This window comes from Trichechus manatus, unplaced genomic scaffold, assembly GCF_000243295.1.
Source record: "Trichechus manatus latirostris isolate Lorelei unplaced genomic scaffold, TriManLat1.0 scaffold00002, whole genome shotgun sequence".
Lineage (NCBI taxonomy): Eukaryota > Metazoa > Chordata > Mammalia > Sirenia > Trichechidae > Trichechus > Trichechus manatus.
The window spans coordinates 17,082,160-17,103,417 of record NW_004443938.1 but is presented as its reverse complement, the minus strand read 5'-3'; the positions used below and the strand labels follow the sequence as shown (position 1 = coordinate 17,103,417).

The following is a 21,258-nucleotide window of genomic DNA, read 5'->3' as shown; positions in this document are numbered from 1 at the left end:
AAGTACAACCAGAATGCTCCTTAGAAGCAAGGATGGCAAGACTTCATCTCACACACTTTGGACATGTTATCAGGAGGGATCAATCCCTGAAGAAGGACATCATGCTTGGCAAAGTACAGGGTCAGCAAAAAAAAGGAAGACTCTCAAGGAGATGGATTGACACAGTGGCTGCAACAATGGGCTCAGGCATAACAATTTTGAGCATGGTGCAGGACCAGGCAGTGATTTTTTCTGTAGTACATAGGGTCGCTATGAATCAGAACTGACTTGACGGCACCTAACAACAACAACAAAAATGAATTAGCCCAGCAATTAGTCTAAAGGACTAATGGACCGTATGAACCACAACTTACATGACCCCAAGACCAGAAGAACTAGATGGTTCCCAACGACCACACTACTGGCTGTTCTGACTGGGATCATAGTAGAGGATCCTGGCAGAGCAGGAGAAAAACATACAACAAAAATCAAATCCATAAAAAAGACCAGAATTACTGGTCTAGTAGAGACTGGAGGAACCTCCAAGACTATGGCCTTAAGACACCCTTCTAACATAGAATGGAAGCCATTCATGGAGACCGCCTGTCAGCCAAAGAGTAGACGGGCTTATAAAACAAACAACACCCGAGAGGAACGAACTCCTTAGAGAAGTTAATTATATGAGACCCAAAGGGTAACATCTACCCTAAAGCAAAAGACTAGAAGGCAGGAAGGGTAGGCAAACTGGACAAAAGGTAACAAGGAATCCAAGGTGGAAATGGGGAGAGTGTTGACACATTGAGGGGGCTGGGACCAAGGTATTGGAATATTCTGTGTACAAATCACTGAATGAGAATCTATTTTGCTATGTAAACCTTCACCTAAATCACAATAAAATATTTATGAATTAGCCCAGATTTCTGAGAGATGACATCTGGAAGAGAGATTTTCTTCTCTCAATCTATCTATACAATCAGAGCCAGAACACACCAAACCCTTCTATAGCATTAGCCCATGGAAAGTAGATAGCAAACAACAAACAGAAATCAATGTTCACTCTTAAATAATGGTGCATAAAAAATTTTTTTTTATAAAAAGTTGCCATCGAGGTAATGTTGATTCATGGTGGCCCCATATGTGTCAGAGTAGAACTGAGCTCCAGGGGGTTTTCTTGGCTGAAATCTTTAGGGAAGAAGACCGCCAGCAGGGACAGATTACCCAATAAGCAAGGTACGCACGGGCTTACTTGAGTTTACTTACTAATCTGTAGTATACACTTTCACCTGTTTTTGTGGTGAAACGTAGGTGAAATTGTGCACTATAGATTAGTAAGTAAACACAAGTAAGCCCGTGCATAGTTTGCTTACCGTAAGCCCGTGTATATCTTGCTTACTGGTTAATCTGCCCCTGACTGCCAGGCATTTCTTCCCTGGCACTGCTGGGTGGGTTCAAACTGCCAACTTTTCATTTAGCAGCTGAGCTTGTTAACCATTTGCACCACCTAGGGACCCCTAATGGTGCATAAATAGCATAATATCAACTTTCAGTTCATATCTGCCTTTTATAAATACATATCCTGACCTCAAAAAAGCAACTAAAAATGAAATAGGCAAAAATTTTAAAAGAAGGATAAAAAATAATTTTGAATTGAGAGGGCCGGAATCCAGAAAGGGCACATCTAAGCTTGTTTCCAGCACGTGGGAATAGAGCAAAACGAGACAGTGTCAAAAGTAAAGAGGAGGGTCCTCAGTCCTTCACCAAAACTCATGCCCTTCGCATTGCCATCGTTTAGATGTTTGCTGTGAAGACTGGTGATTATTTATAATCCTGTTGGACACTTGTTTTGAGTACCCACTGGTTTAGAGTACCTCCTTTGCTAAGATTTATTCTTATTTATTTTCTTTTAACATCAAGACAAGGGGAAAACTTCCATTTGTGGATAAATTGATGGTGCCAGAAAGGACCTATATTTACGTAAAGAAGATGACAGATGTTTCCTGGGAGTCTGCTGTATACTGACTTAATGCGAATGTGTGTGTTAGATGAGCACAAGTGTTAAGAAACTGACTTGTAAAATAAAAGCATTCTTCCCACCCACACTGTCTGAAAAATGCAGCTACCGGGTCTTTGTTTAGGAATCAACTCTCTCATTATCCTTAATGACTTACCCCTGCACTTTTTTTAAATGAAGGGTCGCCATAGAACACAGGAGTTTCTATTAAACTTAATTACCTTTCTCTTCATTGTCCTTGAGAGAAATGTCACCACCCAAAAATACAGTCGCCCCAGGAGGTGAACTTCTAAAACAGGACCCATTACACCAAAGGGCCACCCCCTCCTTCCTCAACACCTGTGCATGTCAAAAGCAATACTCAAACACATTACCTACTGGCTTTGACGAAGCACATCAGTAAGAGAGGAAGTTCTTCTGGTGTTATTGCAAAATACCAAAACAACAACAAACCCATTGCCGAACAGTTGATTCCAGCTCATAGAGACCCTATAGGACAGAGTAGAACTGCACCATAGAGTTTCTAAGGCTGTAATCTGGCACAGTGGTTAAGCATTCGGCTGCTAACCAAAACATCAGCAGTTCAAATCCTCCAGCTGCTCCTTGGAAACCCTATGGGGCAGTTCTGTTCTGTCCTATAGGGTTGCTATCAATTGGAATCAACTTGATGGCAACGGAATCTTTACAGAAGCAGACTGCTATATCTTTCTTCAGCTGAGTGGCTGGTGAGTTCAAACTGTCAACCTGTAGGTCAGCAGCCAAGTGGTTAATCACTGCACCACCAGGACTTCTCTATTGCAAAATAAATCTCTAAAAATCACCCTCATAATCTTGTGGGAGAAGGGAGAAGTCAACTTGGAGGCTCAGAAAGAGCCTGCATTTTGGTGATTAGAAAAAACACCTTCAGAATAATGTTGTTGTGTGACTTTAAGTCGATTCTGACTCATAGTGACCCTACAGGACAGAGCAGAAGTGCCCCACAGGGTTTCCAAGGCTGTAATTTTTACAGAAGCAGACTGTCACGTCCTTCTTCTGTGGAGCAGAACCTTTCTGTTAGCAGCCAAGCACTTAACCACTGTGCCACCTGCGTTCCTTTCAGAATAATAAAACTCAATAACTATATTATAAATAAAAGAAATACATGATCTTTTCAGGCACAGACAAAAATGGACCATTTACCAATGAGTGGCCAGATAAACAATTTTCAAGTATAAAATTCACCGACAGTTATTTAAATTTATGGGGTCAAGACAACTTTAGTTCAAATTTCAATTGACATCTTGCTTGTAAGCTGGAAAGATAAGCAAACATGACCATACATTTAAGTAACATTAACAGATCTTCACAGCATATATAAGCAATAAGATCTTAGCTTTGATAGTTTTAAAAGGCTTTGATTTAATAGCCAACCAGGCAGACTGTGTATATCATTTTTATAGCTAATGTTCCTTATGCAAGTGTACTTGATATCTAAAAAAAACAAACCAAACTCATCACCATCAAGTCGATTCTGACTCATAGCGACCCATAGGACAGAGTAGAACTGCCCCACAGTGTTTCCAAGGAGCGGCTGGTGGATTCGAACTGCGGATCTTTTTTGGTTAGCAGCCCAAGCTCTTAACTGCTGTGTCACCAGGGAGAACAAACCTGAAGATGAATTGATGGAACCGTAAATAAAAGCTGAATGGGGTTTGGGAATGTGCTCGAGGTGGAGGTGGGAACTAAGTAACTCTGGTGGGTGATTCAGAGAGCAAATCTCCCAGAAATATAACAGATTCAGGTAACCATGTAAGGATCTCATAGTTTTACTGGTTTAAAAATTAAATCTTCCGATGTAAGAAGAGAAAATCACTAGGTAATAAAACACTTCAGAGCAATTGTTTCTCTGATAAACTGGGGCTCAGTCCTTGCAGGAGAGAACAGAACTACTTGGAAAGAATTAGCCAAGGGATGGGCAGGAAGGATGCTGATGGGGGAAGGAAGCTAGAGGTACACGGTGCTCTGAGTGTGGAGGAGCCAGAGACAGCAGGGGGCTATTGGAAGCGGGTGGGATGAGCAGCACTGAGTCACTGCCATCAGAGGCCACAAAAAACGCTTTGTAGTTCATTGATGTCTCTGCTCAGGACCGACCATCACGATTAGAGGGCGGCACAGTGGTTAAGAGCTCGGCTGCTAACCAAAAGGTCAGCAATTTTAATCCACCAGCTGCTTCTCGGAAACCCTGTGGGGCAGTTCCAATCTGTCCTACAGGGTTGCTATGAGTCGGAATTGACTCGTCGGCAATGGGTTTGGTTTTTCATTTTTTTTCAGTTCTGCAAACAGAACTTCCACACTCTACTTACATAACTTTGTTGTTCTTAGTTATCACCAGGTCGACAGTGACTCTTGGCAACCCCATGTGTGCAGAGTACAACAGCTCCATAGGGTTCATAGGGTTTTCAAGGCTGTGACCTTTCGGAAGCAGATCGCCAAGTCTGTCTTCTGAGGCACCTCTGGGTGGGTTCAACTTCCAACCTTTTGGCTAGTAGTCAGTGCTTAGCCGTTTGTGCTACCCAGGGACCAGAGACTCCCACTTACATAACCAGGGTGTGTTAATCAATTAAAAAAACACACACATACACAGTTGCAATAGAATAGACTCCAACTCATGGTGAGCCCATGTGTGTCAGAGTAGAACCATGCTCCACAGTATTTTCAATGGTTGATTTTTTGGAAGTACATGAGGCCTTTTTTCCAAGGTGCCTCTGGGTGGACTCAAACCCCCAACCTTTCAGTTAGCAGCCAACAGCATTAACCTTTAGCATTACCCAGGAAAACCAAACCCATTGCCATCAACTTCATTCTGACAGCAGAGAACTGCCCTATAGGGTTTCCAAGGAGCGGCTGGTGGATTCGAACTGCCAACCATTTGGTTAGCAGCGAAGCTCTTAACCACTGCACCACCCAGGCACACTAATCAATAGGTTACCTAATACATAGATGAATGAATGAATGAACCAATGAATCAATGAACAGATTTATAAGCAGTTAATAAATTAAAGAAAAAGATAAAGAGCTTTAAAGTTTCTTAAATCTCTGCTTTTGTGTATCAGCTCTTGCTTTTCTCAGACCTCGAGAACCAGAAGAAAAAAAGCCCAAGTCAGAAAAAGTGTAGAAAGAACTCTCCTCTTTGTCCAAGTAAATCAAAGACTTGTTTGTAAGATGTACTTGTCAACTCCTTCTCTTGTTACTTCTAACACAGAGTTTCCCAACTTTCTGTGGAAAAAAGTCATTCTGCCCTCATCTGAAGGGTCGTGGCCGGGAGATAAGTGGAGGGGACAGAAAAGAATGCTTCTAGCTAGGCAAGGCTGCGGACAGGATATCCTGTAAACAAAAAAAAAGTGTGTGTGTGTGTTCCTGTGTGTGCGTGCTTAACAAGAGGCAGTTTCCTTTTTCTTCGAGTTTTTAGAGCAAGAAGGCAGAGGAAAGAGAAGCTGTATAAAGCAGACAGGTGTGAAAATCATTATGTATAAGTTAATAATATAGGTTAAAAGGTAAGTTCTATGAAAGGAGGAATTATGCCTGTATTTTTCATTGCTATTATCCCAGCATCTGCTGCAATGCTGGGCACATAATAGGTGTTCAGTAAACATATTTTTAATTGATTATGTGAAGATAATAAGAGATACTGAGAAGTCTGAGAGTAGGGCTTAGACTAAATAGACTGCTCTCTGATGCCTCAAATCTGTACTTCAAATATAACCCCATTCAAGTAACAGCCATTGTGATCACAGCTTAATCTAAGGCATTAGGGGATGGAATAGGGCTGGTGTATATATCCCACTTCTCCAGGCATCGATCCCACTTATTTGAACAGTGTAAACTGGAAATGGAGTTTGAGACATTAAAGTTCAAGTCAGATAGACTCTGAGCAAGCAGAATGGTGAAGATGGTCCATGGAGAGGTGATAAACACATGACTCACCATGATAATCACACAGCACATAACTAAGAGATTTTGCATGCAGGATTCTGAAAGCCGAGAAATTGACTACATAATACTTTCAAGCCCCTTTCTTTGTAATGCTGATTCTCATTTTAATATTTTCCTATAATGACTTCTGTCTATTCCTTTCTCAACTAAGCGGTTCCTTCAGAAGAATCTCATGAATTCTTCCTAAAATACCTATTTTGATATGTGTGGTTCTCCAACATGCTTCCAAATACCACAGAAGAAAGCAAGCAGAAAGACTTTATAACTGCTAAAGAGATGAAAAAAAATTCCTGGTGGCACAATGGATCAGCGCTCGGCTATTAATCAAAAGGTTGGAGGTTTGAACCCACCAGCAGCAATGTAGGAGAAAAGACCTGGCAATCTACTCCCATAAAGATTACAGCCTAGGAAACCCTATGGGGTAGTTCTACTCTGTCCTATTGGGTCGCTGTGAGTCAGAACCAACATGAACAACAACCTAATAACAACCACAAAGAGGTGAATGCTTAAAGTAACAAAAATAAACACAACAATAACCGATAATGAATCTATGCCTAAAGTTCCAATACCTGACCAAAGTAAGTCTATTCCCATAAAGACTGGATTTAGCTATTTTCTTTACTTACACATTCATTTCCTGCAGGTTCTCAGCTGCAAAATAAAAGGTCTTGATCTCTGGATGGCTGATCTTAAAAGCGCTTGAAGGGGAAAAACACAGACACATAAGAAATTAAAGAGTTTGCAGTAGTTAGTAGGTATGAAAGTATAGCAGTCAATTATTAGCATTGTGAGTTCTGTTTTCTTTATAAATTTACAAAAATATAATATAGTCATATTAAATGCCTATTGTCCAATCCCTATTTCATATACACCAGGACATCCAGAGCGAGACTAAGTCTTGGCTGGTCAGTAATTTCCATTTTAAACATACAGCCACATCCTTTTTATTTTCACTTGCTGACTGCTTTGCTATAAAAATCCAACAGATGAAAATGTATTCAAAATACTCAGATCAACTCCTTCAATCAAAGCATTTATTCCAATTCAATCTAACATATACCAGGATTTTATTTACAGGAAAATAAGCAGGGATAAAATTCCACACCATGACAGCGCCTGAGAAACTTTATCCAGGGCACCCTTTAATAGTCAAGAAAAACTATAAGGTAGGTTTTAACTTAAAATAAAAGTATAAAACATTGAAGATAATAATCAATAAAGATGTTAAAGTTTCTGCTTCCACCTTACCATTTACACCAGAAGGCCTGCTGGTTAATAAACAGCTTTAGTCAAAAACCACAAAGATCAGCACAACCCCTTATATCTCTGGACATATGGAGCTACACCAGAGTGGCAAAGAGTCAAAGCTAACACCAGTTTATGAGTTTTCTTACAAAAAAAGAAAAACTAATCAATTGTTGCAGCTAGTAACATAGGTCAATAGGGAAATGCTCCTTTGTGGTAAGACTGGGAAAGTTGCTAAAGGCAGAAGACAGAAGAAGAAAAAAGTGGAGAGGTTCCACATGTAGATACAGCTGGAGGCTATCATGGGAAGAACACCTGACTGGGAGTCCAGACACCTGGATCTAGACCTATAAGCTGTGACTCTAGGTGGCTCACAGCCTCCCTGGGCTGTCCCCTCCTCTTATAAAATGAGGACCCTGGCCTGGTGACTTCTTGGATCCCTGACAGTGCTCAAATCCTTTGGACTTAAATAACATCAGGTGTAATCCCCAAGTCTATAACATCTCACAGGATTCAGTCATAAGTGAGATACTGACAATTCAATGAACTTAAAAAAAGTAAAAAAAAAAAAAACTGGCCTTACTCTCACATCTACTTAACTCTGGTGAGTCCTCTTTAACCATGACTTCTATACCTAACAAGGACACGACCTTGACATCTGACTTCTCTGCCAGTTCTGGATGTAAGCTTGTTTATTATTCCGTTACACAGATGTCAACACGACCCATGCCAGGGATTCATGGGGTTTTAAAAACCCATCTGCTCCGCAAAATGAAATCCCAGAAAACAAGAGGTTAAATGCTCTTATTACTATTTAGGACATCAGACCACAATATTCTACTTCTCAGACATTTTGGGTGCTATGTCGTTAAATTCCAGAACATTATGGAGGGATAGTGTCCTGAATCAGAGATTTCTGTGGGAAGAATGATAGACAACTTACTGCTTTTTCTTGCATTCACTTGCTCTTTCCACAGTGAAGTCAGACAGGTTGACAAATCCATCAGCTTTCTCTGCCTGAAACATACACATACGACAAGTATGAACAAATGGGTCAAACCTAGGCACTGGTTTATTGAAATCACAAACATCAAATAGAGATGGTATAACTGAAAGGAGAAAGAGTCAAAAGATACCTCCCTAAATCAGCATAACCACTGGATCATCCCAGATACAGTTTATGAGAGAAATTAATATCCTCCCGACATGTCACCCAACATCTTTCCATGACCAATGGTACAACACAACTCAAAGATGGCCAGCATACGGCAGGCCTAGCACTAGCCCCTTCCTGTCTTTGTGGAAAACATTGCTAACCCATCAGAGCCCTATTTCCTGCTGAGTCTGCAGGCATCCACAGCAGACTATCTCAACACACTATCCTAGTAAACTATAAGCATATAAGGCAAACCATAATTAGCACTCATGATTTGGTGGACAAAGCTCTGACTTTGGAGTTAGCAGATCTAGGTTCATGTTATGGATCTATCACTTACTGGTTGTTATAAGCCTTAAACGAGTTCACTTGAATAAAGCACTGAAGAGGCACACTCAACAACCATTATTTCCCTTCCCAACTCTGCAGACAGTGCCTAGGGGATTATATCACAAGCCCAAATCTCAGAGAATCTCAGTTCCAGAACCATCACTGGGAGCTCTTTCTACAAAGGAAAGACTACAGAAAAAGATGGGCACTTTGAAGACATAACATAAATGTCACTTTAAATCACAAACAATGTTATAGAAAACATATTCCTTGTCCCACTTCTCTAAGAATTTGTTTTCTACACTTTATGGATAAAATTTAACTGAGCCACAAGGAGTTTAGATAATTTATCGCGGACGGAACTCAATTCTTCTTTCATCCACACTGGTATCTCTGAGTGGGGAGATACAATCCACAAGATTAAACATAAATGAGTCAGTGGTTATTGAGAGAGAAGTAAAAATGGATTTTGAAAATACAATCTTAATTTTAAAAGTCTGTTCTTGTGAGTTGCCGTCGCTTCTGCTAGCTATTAAATTAGTGCCATGGGTGCTCTCAGTCCTCTTCATCAGTCTATGTCTCTGTTTCCCTTATTGCCAACTAAAGTGCAACTGTACCCTTCTCTTCAAAAAAATTAAACTCTGAAACATCCAGCCCTATGCACATCTTCCCTCTCCGACATGAGTCAATTTATCCAAACCCACCACCTCTTATAACTCAAAAAGCAATTCTAATGGGTACTTCCTTCTTAAAAAAAAAAATATATATATATATACATATACACATACATATATACACACATATAGGTGCTTATACATTTACATATGTGTGTGTATATATTTATATATGATCTCTGGATGCTCTATTTCATTAATGGATGATTCATTCACCAATTCCATCTGAAAGAGAATGTAAAGTACCACAACAGACTGTATGTACAATCCTTCGTTTGGATTCTCAGTTGGATTATATAAAAAGTATAATGCAACCTAACTATGTTAGGCTTCAGTACTTCCACTCTTAGGTATATATCCAAAAGAACTGAAGACAGATATTCAAACAAAGCCTCTAAACTAGTGTTCATAGCAGCCCTATCCACAACAGCCAACAGGTGGAAACAGCCCAAATGTCCACCAACAGCTAACTAGATAAACAAATTGTGGTATACACACAATGGGATAGTATTCACCATAAAAGAGAATGAAGTACTGATACCTGCTATAATGTGAATGAACCTCGAAAACACGATGCTACGTGAAAGAAGGCAGACCCAAAAAGTCACCTTGTATGATTCCATTTATGTGAAATATCTGGAATCGGTAAATCCATAGAGACAGAAGCAGATCTGGTGGGCGTCAGGGGCTGGGGGGAGCCAGAGATGGAAAGCAGCTGCTTGATGGGTGTGGGGTTTCCTTTTGGGGGTGATAAAAATATTTTAGATCTAGATAGAAGTGGGTGCACAGCATTGTGAATGTCCTAAATGCTAAATTGTTTACTTTAGCATGGTTAGTTTTATGATAGCTGACTTAGACCTTAATTTTTTAAAAAAATAAAAAATACTATGTTATGTGAATTCCTGTAATTTTCTTAGACAAAAAAAAAATCATCCATACTCACCATTTGTCTCCATCTCCTCCCTCCATTGATTTCTATCTCCATTATCTCACAGAAACCATAGTCGCTCTGAACTTCAATGACTTCCATGCTGCTAAATCCCATCTACTCATTTTGTTGTTGTTGTTGGTAGTTGCCTTCAGGTTGATTCTGACTCGTGGCAACCCCATATGTACAGAGTAAAACTGCTCCATAGGGTTTTCAAGGCTGTGACCTTTCAGAAGCAGACTGCCAAGTCTGTTTTTCCAGGTACCTCGGGGTAGGTTCAAATCACCAACCTTTAAGCTAGTAGTCAAGAGCTTAACCATTTGCGTCACCCAGCGACTCTCTTCCCTTTTTAGTCCTTACTTAATTGAACTTTAGTAACTGATTCTATTGCTCAGTCTCTCCCGCGTGAAATGCTTTCATATCCTGGCTTTTCTGACAATACATTCTGCTACCCTCCTACTCTTAAAAATACTCCTTGCTCTTGTTCATGGGGTCTTCTTCTGCCTATTTCTTAAATCTCAGTGTTCCCCTCAAAGTCCTGTCCACAGAAATAATCTCATTCCTGCAACCCCTATGGGCAATGATGCACACTCCATGGCTTCATGTATCATGATTGCACATACATATGTAAAATCTATATCTCAAATTGGGATTCAATCCTGGAGCTCCAGTCCCAGAGATTCAACCGCCTGTTAGCCTCATGACAAATCCGAAACCAAACTTATCATCTTACCCAATAAAACTCCTGCTCCTCTTTTTCCTGTATTGTCTACCCCAGTGAATGATACCACTCTTCACCCAGTTGCCAAAAAAGGAAATCTGGGAATCATCCCTGACTCTTACATCTTCCTCTCAGCATCCGTGCAAGGAATCACCAAGTCATGCCATTGCTGCCTCTGTTGTGGGCCTACAATCCATCCATTAACTACCGCCTCCTTCAGATTCCCATTAACTCTCTCCTGAATTACTGCACAAGTCCCCTAAACTGTCTGCCTCTCTCTAGTTTTGTCCTTCCATCCAATTCAGTGTTCAAACCACAATCACAGAATATCTTTATATCATGAACATTCTTGTGTCTCTTCTCTACTTAAGACCCCATATGGCTCCCAATTGTCCTTGGATAAAGTCAAAGTGCCTTAGCAGGGCATAAAAGGCCCTTTATGATTGAGCCCTGCTTGATTCCACAATTTCAGCTCCTCCAATTCTCCTGCCCCTACTCAACCAAAAACAAAAACAAAAACAAAAACAAAATCAGAACAAAGAAGAAACTATGCTTCCATGAAGCTAAATTAGAATGGATCCCCAATTTTTGGCATGATGAGTTTCTAGACAATTTATTTTTAGTAGAAGCAGCTCATCTCAAATGATAACAACAACAAAACCAATCCACGAAGAATAAACATAAATATATGCTTTTACTAGTATTTTTATTCGTTTAAAAATTAACCAATATAAAAGCTAAGTTATAAATCTTCATTTGGGTAGACTCTTATCTGCCTAACTGGAATGGCTATGGTTTCTTCAAATAAGAGTCTAAATAAATTTGAATTGAAACACCTCATTCTTTTTCTAATAAATCTTTCCTTTACAAGCGGAGGCATTTTTTCACTATTCTGAAGGCATTCAAGCTGTTTTCAAAATCCAGAATAACTGTTTCAAAAAAGTTGGCCTTGCTTATTTGACTTGCAAAAATGTCTCAAATTTGTCAATCATAGTTGGCAAATCCTGAGGGAATGACAGTTTTCTTCCCTTCCTCCTCCTTCCACTCCTCCTACCCCTTCTCAGATCCCTTGTTCCCTGTTACATTAACTAAAATAACTTTCTCAAATGGTATCCTTCCTCTTCAATGATTGCTAATTTCCTAAAAAATTAGTTCAAAGTATGTATTGGCATCTACATACTTTCCTCTGAATCCTAATGTATTAAAAAACTTGTTTTCTTGCCAAAGAGTCAAACCATCCTTTGGCAATTCTACAGGTTTGGTTTTCCAAGGGTAGTCAGAAATTCTGAAGCAAGACAATTGTTATGGATTGAATTGTGTCCCCCCAAATATGTGTCAACTTGGTTATGCCATGATTCCCAGTATTGTGTGGTTGTCCTCCATTTTGTGATTGATGTAATTTTCCTAAGTGTCGTAAACCCTAATCTCTGTCTGTGGTTAATGAGGCAAGATTACAGTATGTTAAAGAAGATTAGGGTGGGGTGTAACACCCTTACTCAGGTCATATCCCTGATCCAATGTAAAGGGAGTTTCCCTGGGGCGTGGCCTGCATCAGTTTTTATCTTACAAGAGATAAGAGGAAAGAGAAATGAGCAGAGAGTCGGGGACCTCATACCACCAAGAAAGCAGCACAGGGAGCAGATCCCGTCCTTTGGGCCTGAGTTCCTGCACAGAGGAACTCCTAGACCAAGGCAAGATAGGTGACAAGGACCTTTCTCCAGAAATGACAGAGAGAGAAAGGTTTTCCCTAGAGCTGGCACTCTGAATTTGGGCTTGTAGCTTCCTAGACTGTGAGAGAATAAATTTCTCTTTGTTAAAGCCATCCACTTGTGGTATTCCTGTTATACAAGCAATAGATAACTAAAACAACAATGCTTTTCACTTTGTCATACGATATTCTGTAATCTCAAAGGTGTTTCTCCTCACAAATCAGCCCATCCATTTTCCCCCAGCATCTGTGATTTTATTAGTCTCCATGGAGTGCCACCAGCAGTTGCTGTCATTAAACCATTTGCCATCCAGTCATCTCTGACTCATCGCGCCCCATGTGTGTCAGAGTAGAACTGTGCTACACAGGGTCTTCAAAGGCTGATTTTTCAGAAGTAGGTCACCAGGACTTTCTTTGAGGTGCTTCTGGGTGGACTCAAACCTCTAACATTTCAGTTAGCAGCCAAGCGTGTTAACCATTTGCACCGCACAGTAGTAAATACACATTTTTATCAAAACTCTTGGTGTTAACATGCTGAGAAAAAAAAAAAAGTAAGAGTCGCTCGTCATCTTCCTTATGTCGTGGATCACCTATCTTTACATCTATCTCCCTTAAGCATTCTGCTCTCACTCACCTACAGAGCTTTACACATTCATTTATTCAGCAAATATCTTATTGAGCAGCTATTATGTGTTGGGCAGTGTTCCAGACACTTGGGATACGTTAGTGAACAAAACAGAGATTTCTGCTCTCCAGGAAAAAACAGTCAATAAACTCAACACATAAACACATAAATTAACATAGCATGTTAGTAGATGACCATTGCTGTGGAAAAGGCAAAGTTGGTCAGGTTGAGGAAGACCCAGAGTGTGGGCAGGGCAGGTTGTGGGGCTCCCTCAGTCCCTAATACCCTCACTCCCCTAGGTAAGTCTCCAGGACTCAGCCCAGGTATGACTTCCTCCAAAACTCTCCCTACTTCCCCTAGCCTAGGGCCCTCCTGTTTGCCCTGAGCACCAGGGGGAGGCTTCTCTTACAGTACCTCTCTCATTGTGTTTAGTTATCTGGTTATTTCTCTGCTTCTCCAACAGGCTGTGAGGACCTTAAAGAAAATAATTTTGTCATTTAGATTTATATCAATACTGGGGACAACATGTGAAATTAACAAATTAGTTTTATGAATGAATGAATGAATAATGGGAACAAAGCAGCTTTCCGCTGACAATAAAGAAAGTGTTAAGGTGAGGTGCAGAAGCCACTTTGGGAAACAGTTTGACAGTTTCTCAAAAATTTAACCATATAATTACCATACAATCTAGCAATTCCACTCTTAGGTACATACCCAAGAGAAATGAAAGCATAAGCCCAAAGATTTGTATGCAACTGTTTATAGCAGCATTATTCATAATAGCCAAAAACTGGAAACAACCTAAATGTCCATGAACTAGTAAATGTGGTATATTCATATAGTACAATACTATTCAGTACTACAAAGAAATAAATGACGCATGCCAAAACATGGATGTACCTTAAAAACATTATGCTAAGTGAAATCCAGACACAAGAGACCCACGTTGTATGATTTTATCTGTATGAAATGTCCAGAAAGGCAAAACTATAAAGACAGAGAGTAGATTAATGGTTGCCTATGGGTAGGGGCTAATACACAGAGTCACTGTACCAAAAAGAATTGGTTGACGTTCAACCATTTCAGGAGGTAACACATGATGAAGAACCGATGGTACTGAAGGAAGAGGTCTAAACTGCACTGAAGACATTGGCAAAAAACAAGATTCCAGGAACTGACAGAATACCAACTGAGGTGTTTCAACAAACAGATGCAACATTGGAAGCACTCACTCGTCTCTGCCAAGAAATTGGGAAGACAGCTACCTGGTCAACTGGCTGGAAGAGATCCATATTTGTGCCCATTCCAGAGAAAGGTAATCCAACAGAATGTGAAAATTATCAAACAATATCATTAATGTCACATGCACATAAAATTTTGCTGAAGATCATTCAAAAATGGTGGCAGCAGGACATCAATAAGAAACCGCCAGAATTTCAAGCCAGATTCAGAAGAGGACGTGGAAAGAGGGATGTCATTGCTGATGTCTGATGGATCATGGCTGAAAGCAGAGAATACCAGAAAGATGCTTACCTGTGTTTTATTGACTATGCAAAGGCATTCGACTGTGTGGATCATAACAAATTATGGACAATATTGCAAGGAATGGGAATTCCAGAACACCTAACTGTGCTCATGAGGAACCTGTACATAGATCAAGAGGCAGCTGATCGAACAGAACAAGGGCATACTATATGGTTAAATTCAGGAAAGATGTTTGTCAGAGTTGTATCCTTTCACCACACTTACTCAATCTATGTGCTGAGCAAATAATCTGAGAAGCTGGACTATGTGAAGAAGAACGCAGCATCAGGATTGGAGGAAGATTCATTAACAACCTGAGATATAATGCAGATGACACAACCTTGCTTGCTAAAAGTGAAAAGAACTCGAAGCACTTACTGATGAAGATCAAAGACTACAGCATGGATTACACATCAAAAATCCTCACAACTGGACCAATAAGCAACATCATTATAAACAGAGAAAAGATTGAAGTTGTCAAGGATTTCATTTTTCTTGGATCCACCATCAGTGCTCATGGAAGCAGCAGTCAAGAAATCGAACACTATACTGCATTGGGTATATCTGCTGCAAAAGACCTCTTTAAAGTGTTAAAAAGCAAAGATATAACCTTGAGGACTAAGGTACACCTAACCAAAGCCATGGTATTTTCAGTTGCCTCATATGCATGCAAAAGCTGGACAATGAATAAGGACGAGCAAAGAACTGATGCCTTTGAATTATGGTGTTGGCATAGAATATTGACTATACCATAGACTGTCAAAAGAATGAACAAATCTGTCTTGGAAGAACTAAAGCCAGAATGCTCCTTAGAAGCGAGGATGACGAGATTTCGTCTTATGTACTTTGGACATGCTATTAGGAAGGACCAGTCCCTGGAGAAGGACATCATGCTTGATAAAGTAGAGGGTCAGCGATAAAGAGGAAGACCCTCAGCAAGATGGACTGATGCAGTGGCTGCAACAGTGGCTCAAGCATAGCAACAATTGTGAGGACAGTGCAGGTCCAGAAGGTTTCTCATTCTCTTGTACATAGGGTCACTATGGGTCACAACCAACTCAATAGCACCTAACAACAACAACAGCAGGGCTAGGGGTTGGAAGAAAGGCCTGATGATCTACTTCTGGAAAATCAGCCATTGAAAGTACTATGGAGCACAGTTCTATTCTGACACACATGGGGCTGCCATGAGTCTGAGTCAACTCAACGTCAATTGGTTGGTTGGTTGGTTAGAGCTGGGGTGGGCATGGGGATTCTCTGTAAATGGCATGAGGGATCTTAGTGGGGTGATAAAAGTGATTTATGGTGATGGTTGTGTCACTCAGTAAATTTACCAAAAATTATTGAACACCAAAAATTACTGAACTTGAACATGGTGAATTAAAATTCATTTATGATATGTAAAATATACCTCAATAAAACTGTTATTTAAAAATATGAGACGCAGTAAAAGGTTAGGGAATATCCTTTTCCAGTTTTCAAAAACTGGGAAGGAAAACCCCTGCTGACTGAGTAGCAGTGAGGATTGAAAGGAGGTGAAATCTGGGACCTCTGATGATACCACTGATGATTCAATATGATGTGCTTGAACTTTGAACACAAAATTGATTTAATATTTCTAATATAGCACAGTTTAAGCTTAACTATGGTTTAATTTTGGACTACAGGAATTTTAAAGCCATAAGTATTTCATACAAAATTGACCGCACTTCAAACATATTTTTTAAAATTAACGGAAATAGGGCATCAAATTTTAACATTTAAATGCAAAAATAAGTGTTCATTGCCATTAACAAAGTTTGGCTTCTACATACTACAAATACCCTGCAAAACAGAATTACTTCTTAAGAATCTACATATATCATACAGGTAGAAGGGTAGACCTGCAGAAATAAGAGTGATATCTGTTCCAGAGGTTAAGTAGGTCAAAGAAAACCAAATCAAAAATAAATGCACTAGTAATATAGGAAATTATAAAGCATTTCATGGCTAAACATAAAATTTATAATTATGTGGCTATTCTGAATGCTACCATATTTCCTTGATTCTAAGAAATATAATTTTTTATACTTCAATAATTCTGAAATCAAGAGGAACCTTAGAATACATGCACATTGTCATTGTAGTGCAACGACAACCTCTTATTAAATAAATTATGGGTCTTAAAATAGATATAATCTTAAATTTGAGGGAAAATAGTCTCAAAAAACAAAATCTAGATTCTTTGTAACATGCCTTTGTGTTTATGCATGAATATGGATGTGTTTGAAATTCTCTGAATTACTGTAAACAAATTTCAAGTGAGGCTACTCAATGAATTTCAGAATCAGAAGGAGCTAACAAAACTCTCTGCTTCTCCAAATAAATCCATACTTTGCTCAGTTTGGCCCTAAAGTCCCCATTATCCTGAAAACAGACAAACTTTAAACAGAGCTGCCCATTCTCATGCCATTCTGGAACAGTTGTCACTAAATTCTAATGCTGTGTACAGATTTTGGGGCACTAAAGGTATCAGAATTATGTTCCCTAAAATGTAAACTAAAAGTGAACTGAGACTGAAGAAAAGATAAGATGAAATCAACTGTTAAAATTAAAGTTGAAGTTCTACAGAGAAACAGACGTTCTCATTTATTGCTTATGGGAAAGTAAAATGGAACCCAATGGAAGGAATTTGGCAGTAACTAGTAAAATGCATTTACCACTGGGCCTAGAAATCCCACCTCTGGGATTTATTCTAAACATACGCTTGCAAATAAGTGTAATAACATGTTCATTGTAGCATTATTTGTAACAACAAAAGATTGTAAAGAAGCCAAATGTCTATCATCAGGGGACTCTTGAACAAACTATGGTATCCACATAATCTAAGAAAATTGGAAATCATCAAAAAAAGAAATGGAACATATAAACATCAATATCCTAGGCATTAGTGAGCTGAAATGGACTGGTATTGGCCATTTTGAATCAGACAATCATATGGTCTTCTATGTCAAGAGTGACAAAAATGAAGAGGAATGGCGTCGCATTCGTCATCAAAAAGAGTATTTCATACTCCTGAGGTTCACACTTCAGCCAAAGATTAGACAGGCCCATAAAACAAAACAAGACTAAATGGGCACACCAGCCCAGGGGCAAGGACAAGAAGGCAGGAGGGGGCAGGAAAGCTGGTAATGGGAAACCCAAGGTCAAGAAGGGGAGGGTGTTGCCATGTCATGGGGTTGGCAACCAATGTCACAAAACAATATGTGTATTAACTGTTTAATGAGAAAATAGTTTGCTCTGTAAACCTTCATCTAAAGCACAATAAAAAAAAAATTTTTTTTTTAAAGAACACTTCAAGATCTATCCTGAAGTACTATGCTATCAGTGACAGGATAACACTGATATGCCTACAAGGAAGACCAGTTAATAACACTGTTATTCAGATTGATGCACCAACCGGTAAAGCCAAAGATGAGGAAACTGAAGATTTTCACCAACTTCTACAGTCTGAAATTGGTCCAACATGCAATTTAGATGGTGATTGGAATGCGAAAGGACCAGTAGTTGGAAAATATGGCCTTGGTGATAGAAATGACACTGGAGATCTCATGATAGAATTTTGCAAGATCAATGACTTACTCACTGGAAATACCTTTTTTCAACTACATAAACAGGGACTATACATAGGGACCTCACCAGATGGAATACACAGGAATCAAATCAACTACATCTGTGGAAAGAGACAATGGAAAAGCTCAATATGATCAGTCAGAACAAGGCCAGGGGCCAACTGTGGAAGAGACCACCAATTGCTCATATGCAAGTTCAGGGTGACGTTGAAGAAAATTAGAACAATTCCATAAGAGCCAAGGTATGACCCTGAGGATATCCCACCAGAATTTAGAGACCGTCTCAAGAATAGATTTGATACATTGGACACTAATGACTGAAAACCAGACAAGTTGTGGAATGACATCAAGGATATCATACATGAAGAAAGCAAGAGTACATTAAAAATACAGGAAAGAAAGAAAAGACCAAAATGGACGTCAGAAGAGACTCTGAAACTTGCTCTTGAACGTAGAGTAGCTAAAGCAAAAGGAAGAAATAATGAAGTAAAAGAGCTAAACAGAAGATTTCAAAGGGCAGCTTGAGAAGACAAAGTAAAGTGTTATATTGACGTGTGCAAAGACGTGAAAACAGAAAATCAAAAAGGAAGAACGTGCTCAGCATTTCGCAAGCTGAAAGAACTGAATTAAAAATTCAAGTCTTAAGTTGCAATATTGAAGGTTCTACAGGGAAAATACTAAACGATGCAGGAAGCATCAAAAGAAGATGGAAGGAATACACAGTCACTGTACCAAAAAGAATTGGTCAACATTTCAGGAGGTAGCGTATGATCAGGAACCAATGGTACTGAAGGAAGAAGTCCAAGCTGCACTGAAAGAATTGGCAAAAACAAGGCTCCAGGAATTGACAGAACACAAATTGAGATGTTTCAACAAACGAATGCAGCTGCTCATTCATCTATGCCAAGAAATTTGGAGGAGAGCTACCTGGCCAACCTACTGGAAGAGATCCATACTTGTACCCATTCCGAAGAAAGGTGATTCAACAGAATGTGGAAATTATAGAACAATATCATTAATATCACACACAAGTAAAGTTTTGCTGAAGATCATTCAAAAGTGGTTGCAGCAGGGATAGGGAACTACCAGAAATTCAAGCCAAATTCAGAAGAGGACATAGAATAAGGGATGTCATTGCTGATGTCAGATGGAACCCAGCTGAAAAGCAGAGGATACCAGAAAGACGATTACTTGTGTTTTACTGACTACGCAAAGGCATTCAACTGTGTGGATCATAACAAATTATGGATAACATTGTGAAGAATGGGAATTCCAGAACACTTAATTGTGCTCATGAGGAACCTGTATATAGACCAAGAGGCAGTTGTTCAAACTGAACAAGGGGATACTGCATGGTTTAAAATCAGGAAAGGTGTGTGTCAGGGTTGAATCCTTTCACCATACTTATTCAATTTGTATGCTGAGCAAATAATTTGAGAAGCTGGACTATATGAAGAAGAACATGGCATCAGGATTGAAGGAAGACTCATTAACAATCTGCGATATGCAGATGACTCAACCTTGCTTGCTGAAAGTGAAGAGAACTTGAAGCACTTACTCATGAAATCAAAGACCGCAGCCTTCCGTATGGATTACACCTCAACATAAAGAAAACAAAAATCCTCACAACTGTACCAATAAACAACATCATGATAAACAGAGAAAAAACTGAAGTTGTCAAGGATTTCATTTTACTTGGATCCACAATCATTGCCCATGGAAGGAGCAGAAAGAAATTAAAGGTATATTGCATCGGGCAAATCTACTCCAAAAGATCTCTTTTTTGTTTTGTTTTTTTTTTTCTTTCCCTATCTAATCTTCTTTTTTTTTTTTAATTGTACTTTAGATGAAGGTTTACAGAACAAACTAGTTTCTCGTTAAACAATTAGTAGACATATTGCTTTGTGACATTGGTTACCAACCCCATGACGTGTCAAAACTCTCCCTTCTCAAACCTTGGTTCCCTATTAAAAAGATCTCTTTAAAGTTTAAAAAAGCAAAAATGTCACTTTAAGGACTAACGTGCTCCTGACCCAAGCCATGGTGTTTTCAATTGCCTCATATCCATGTGAAAGCTGGACAATGAGTAAGGAAGACCAAAGAAGAATTGATGCCTTTGAACTACGGTGTTGGAGAAGAATATTGAATATACCATAGACTGCCAGAAGAACAAACAAATCTGTTTTGGAAGAAGTACTGCCAGAATACTCATTAGAAGCGAGGATGGTGAGACTTTGTCTCACATTCTTTCGACATGTTATCAGGAGGGACCAGTCCCTGGAGAAGGACATCGTGCTTGGTAGAGTAGAGGGTCAGCAAAAAAGAAGAAGACCCTCAATGTGATGGATGGATGCAGTGGCTGCAACAATGGGTTGAAGAATAACAACAATTGTGAGTATGGTGTAGGACTGGGCAGTGTTTCGTTCTGTTGTACTTGGGGTCACTATGAGTCAGAACTGAATCGATGGTACCTAACAACAACAACATCCACGCACACCGAACAACTATGCAGCTGAAAAAGAAAATAACGTATACACATATAGAGTAATCTCCAGGACATATAAAAAGTAAGGAGCAGGTTAAGCACCTGGCTGCTAATCTAAAGATTGATGGTTCGAATCCACTCAGTGGTTTGGCAGTGAGAAAAAGCCCTGGCAATCTTTTCCCATAAAAATAACATCCCAGAAAACCCTATAAGGAAGTTCTACTCTGTCACAGGGGGTCACTATGAGTTGGAAATGGACTCTATAGTACCCACCAACAACCACACGCGC

General features: G+C 39.5%; 2 protein-coding genes across 8 annotated transcripts in view; one reads left to right on the top strand and one right to left on the bottom strand.

Annotated features, from left to right (window-relative positions):
* The window catches only part of IPCEF1 (interaction protein for cytohesin exchange factors 1), a 272,082-nt gene that overhangs the window by 70,666 nt on the left and 180,158 nt on the right, over positions 1-21,258 (bottom strand). For all 7 annotated transcript variants that reach the window (XM_023728921.1, XM_023728923.1, XM_023728926.1 and 4 more), the window contains 2 exons: positions 8,151-8,224; positions 6,589-6,660 (listed from right to left, as the gene is read on the bottom strand). In XM_023728921.1, the coding sequence (XP_023584689.1) occupies positions 6,589-6,660; positions 8,151-8,224 (146 nt within the window). The remainder of the gene's footprint in view (positions 1-6,588; positions 6,661-8,150; positions 8,225-21,258) is intronic.
* The window catches only part of OPRM1 (opioid receptor mu 1), a 212,696-nt gene that overhangs the window by 175,574 nt on the left and 15,864 nt on the right, over positions 1-21,258 (top strand). The window lies entirely within an intron of this gene.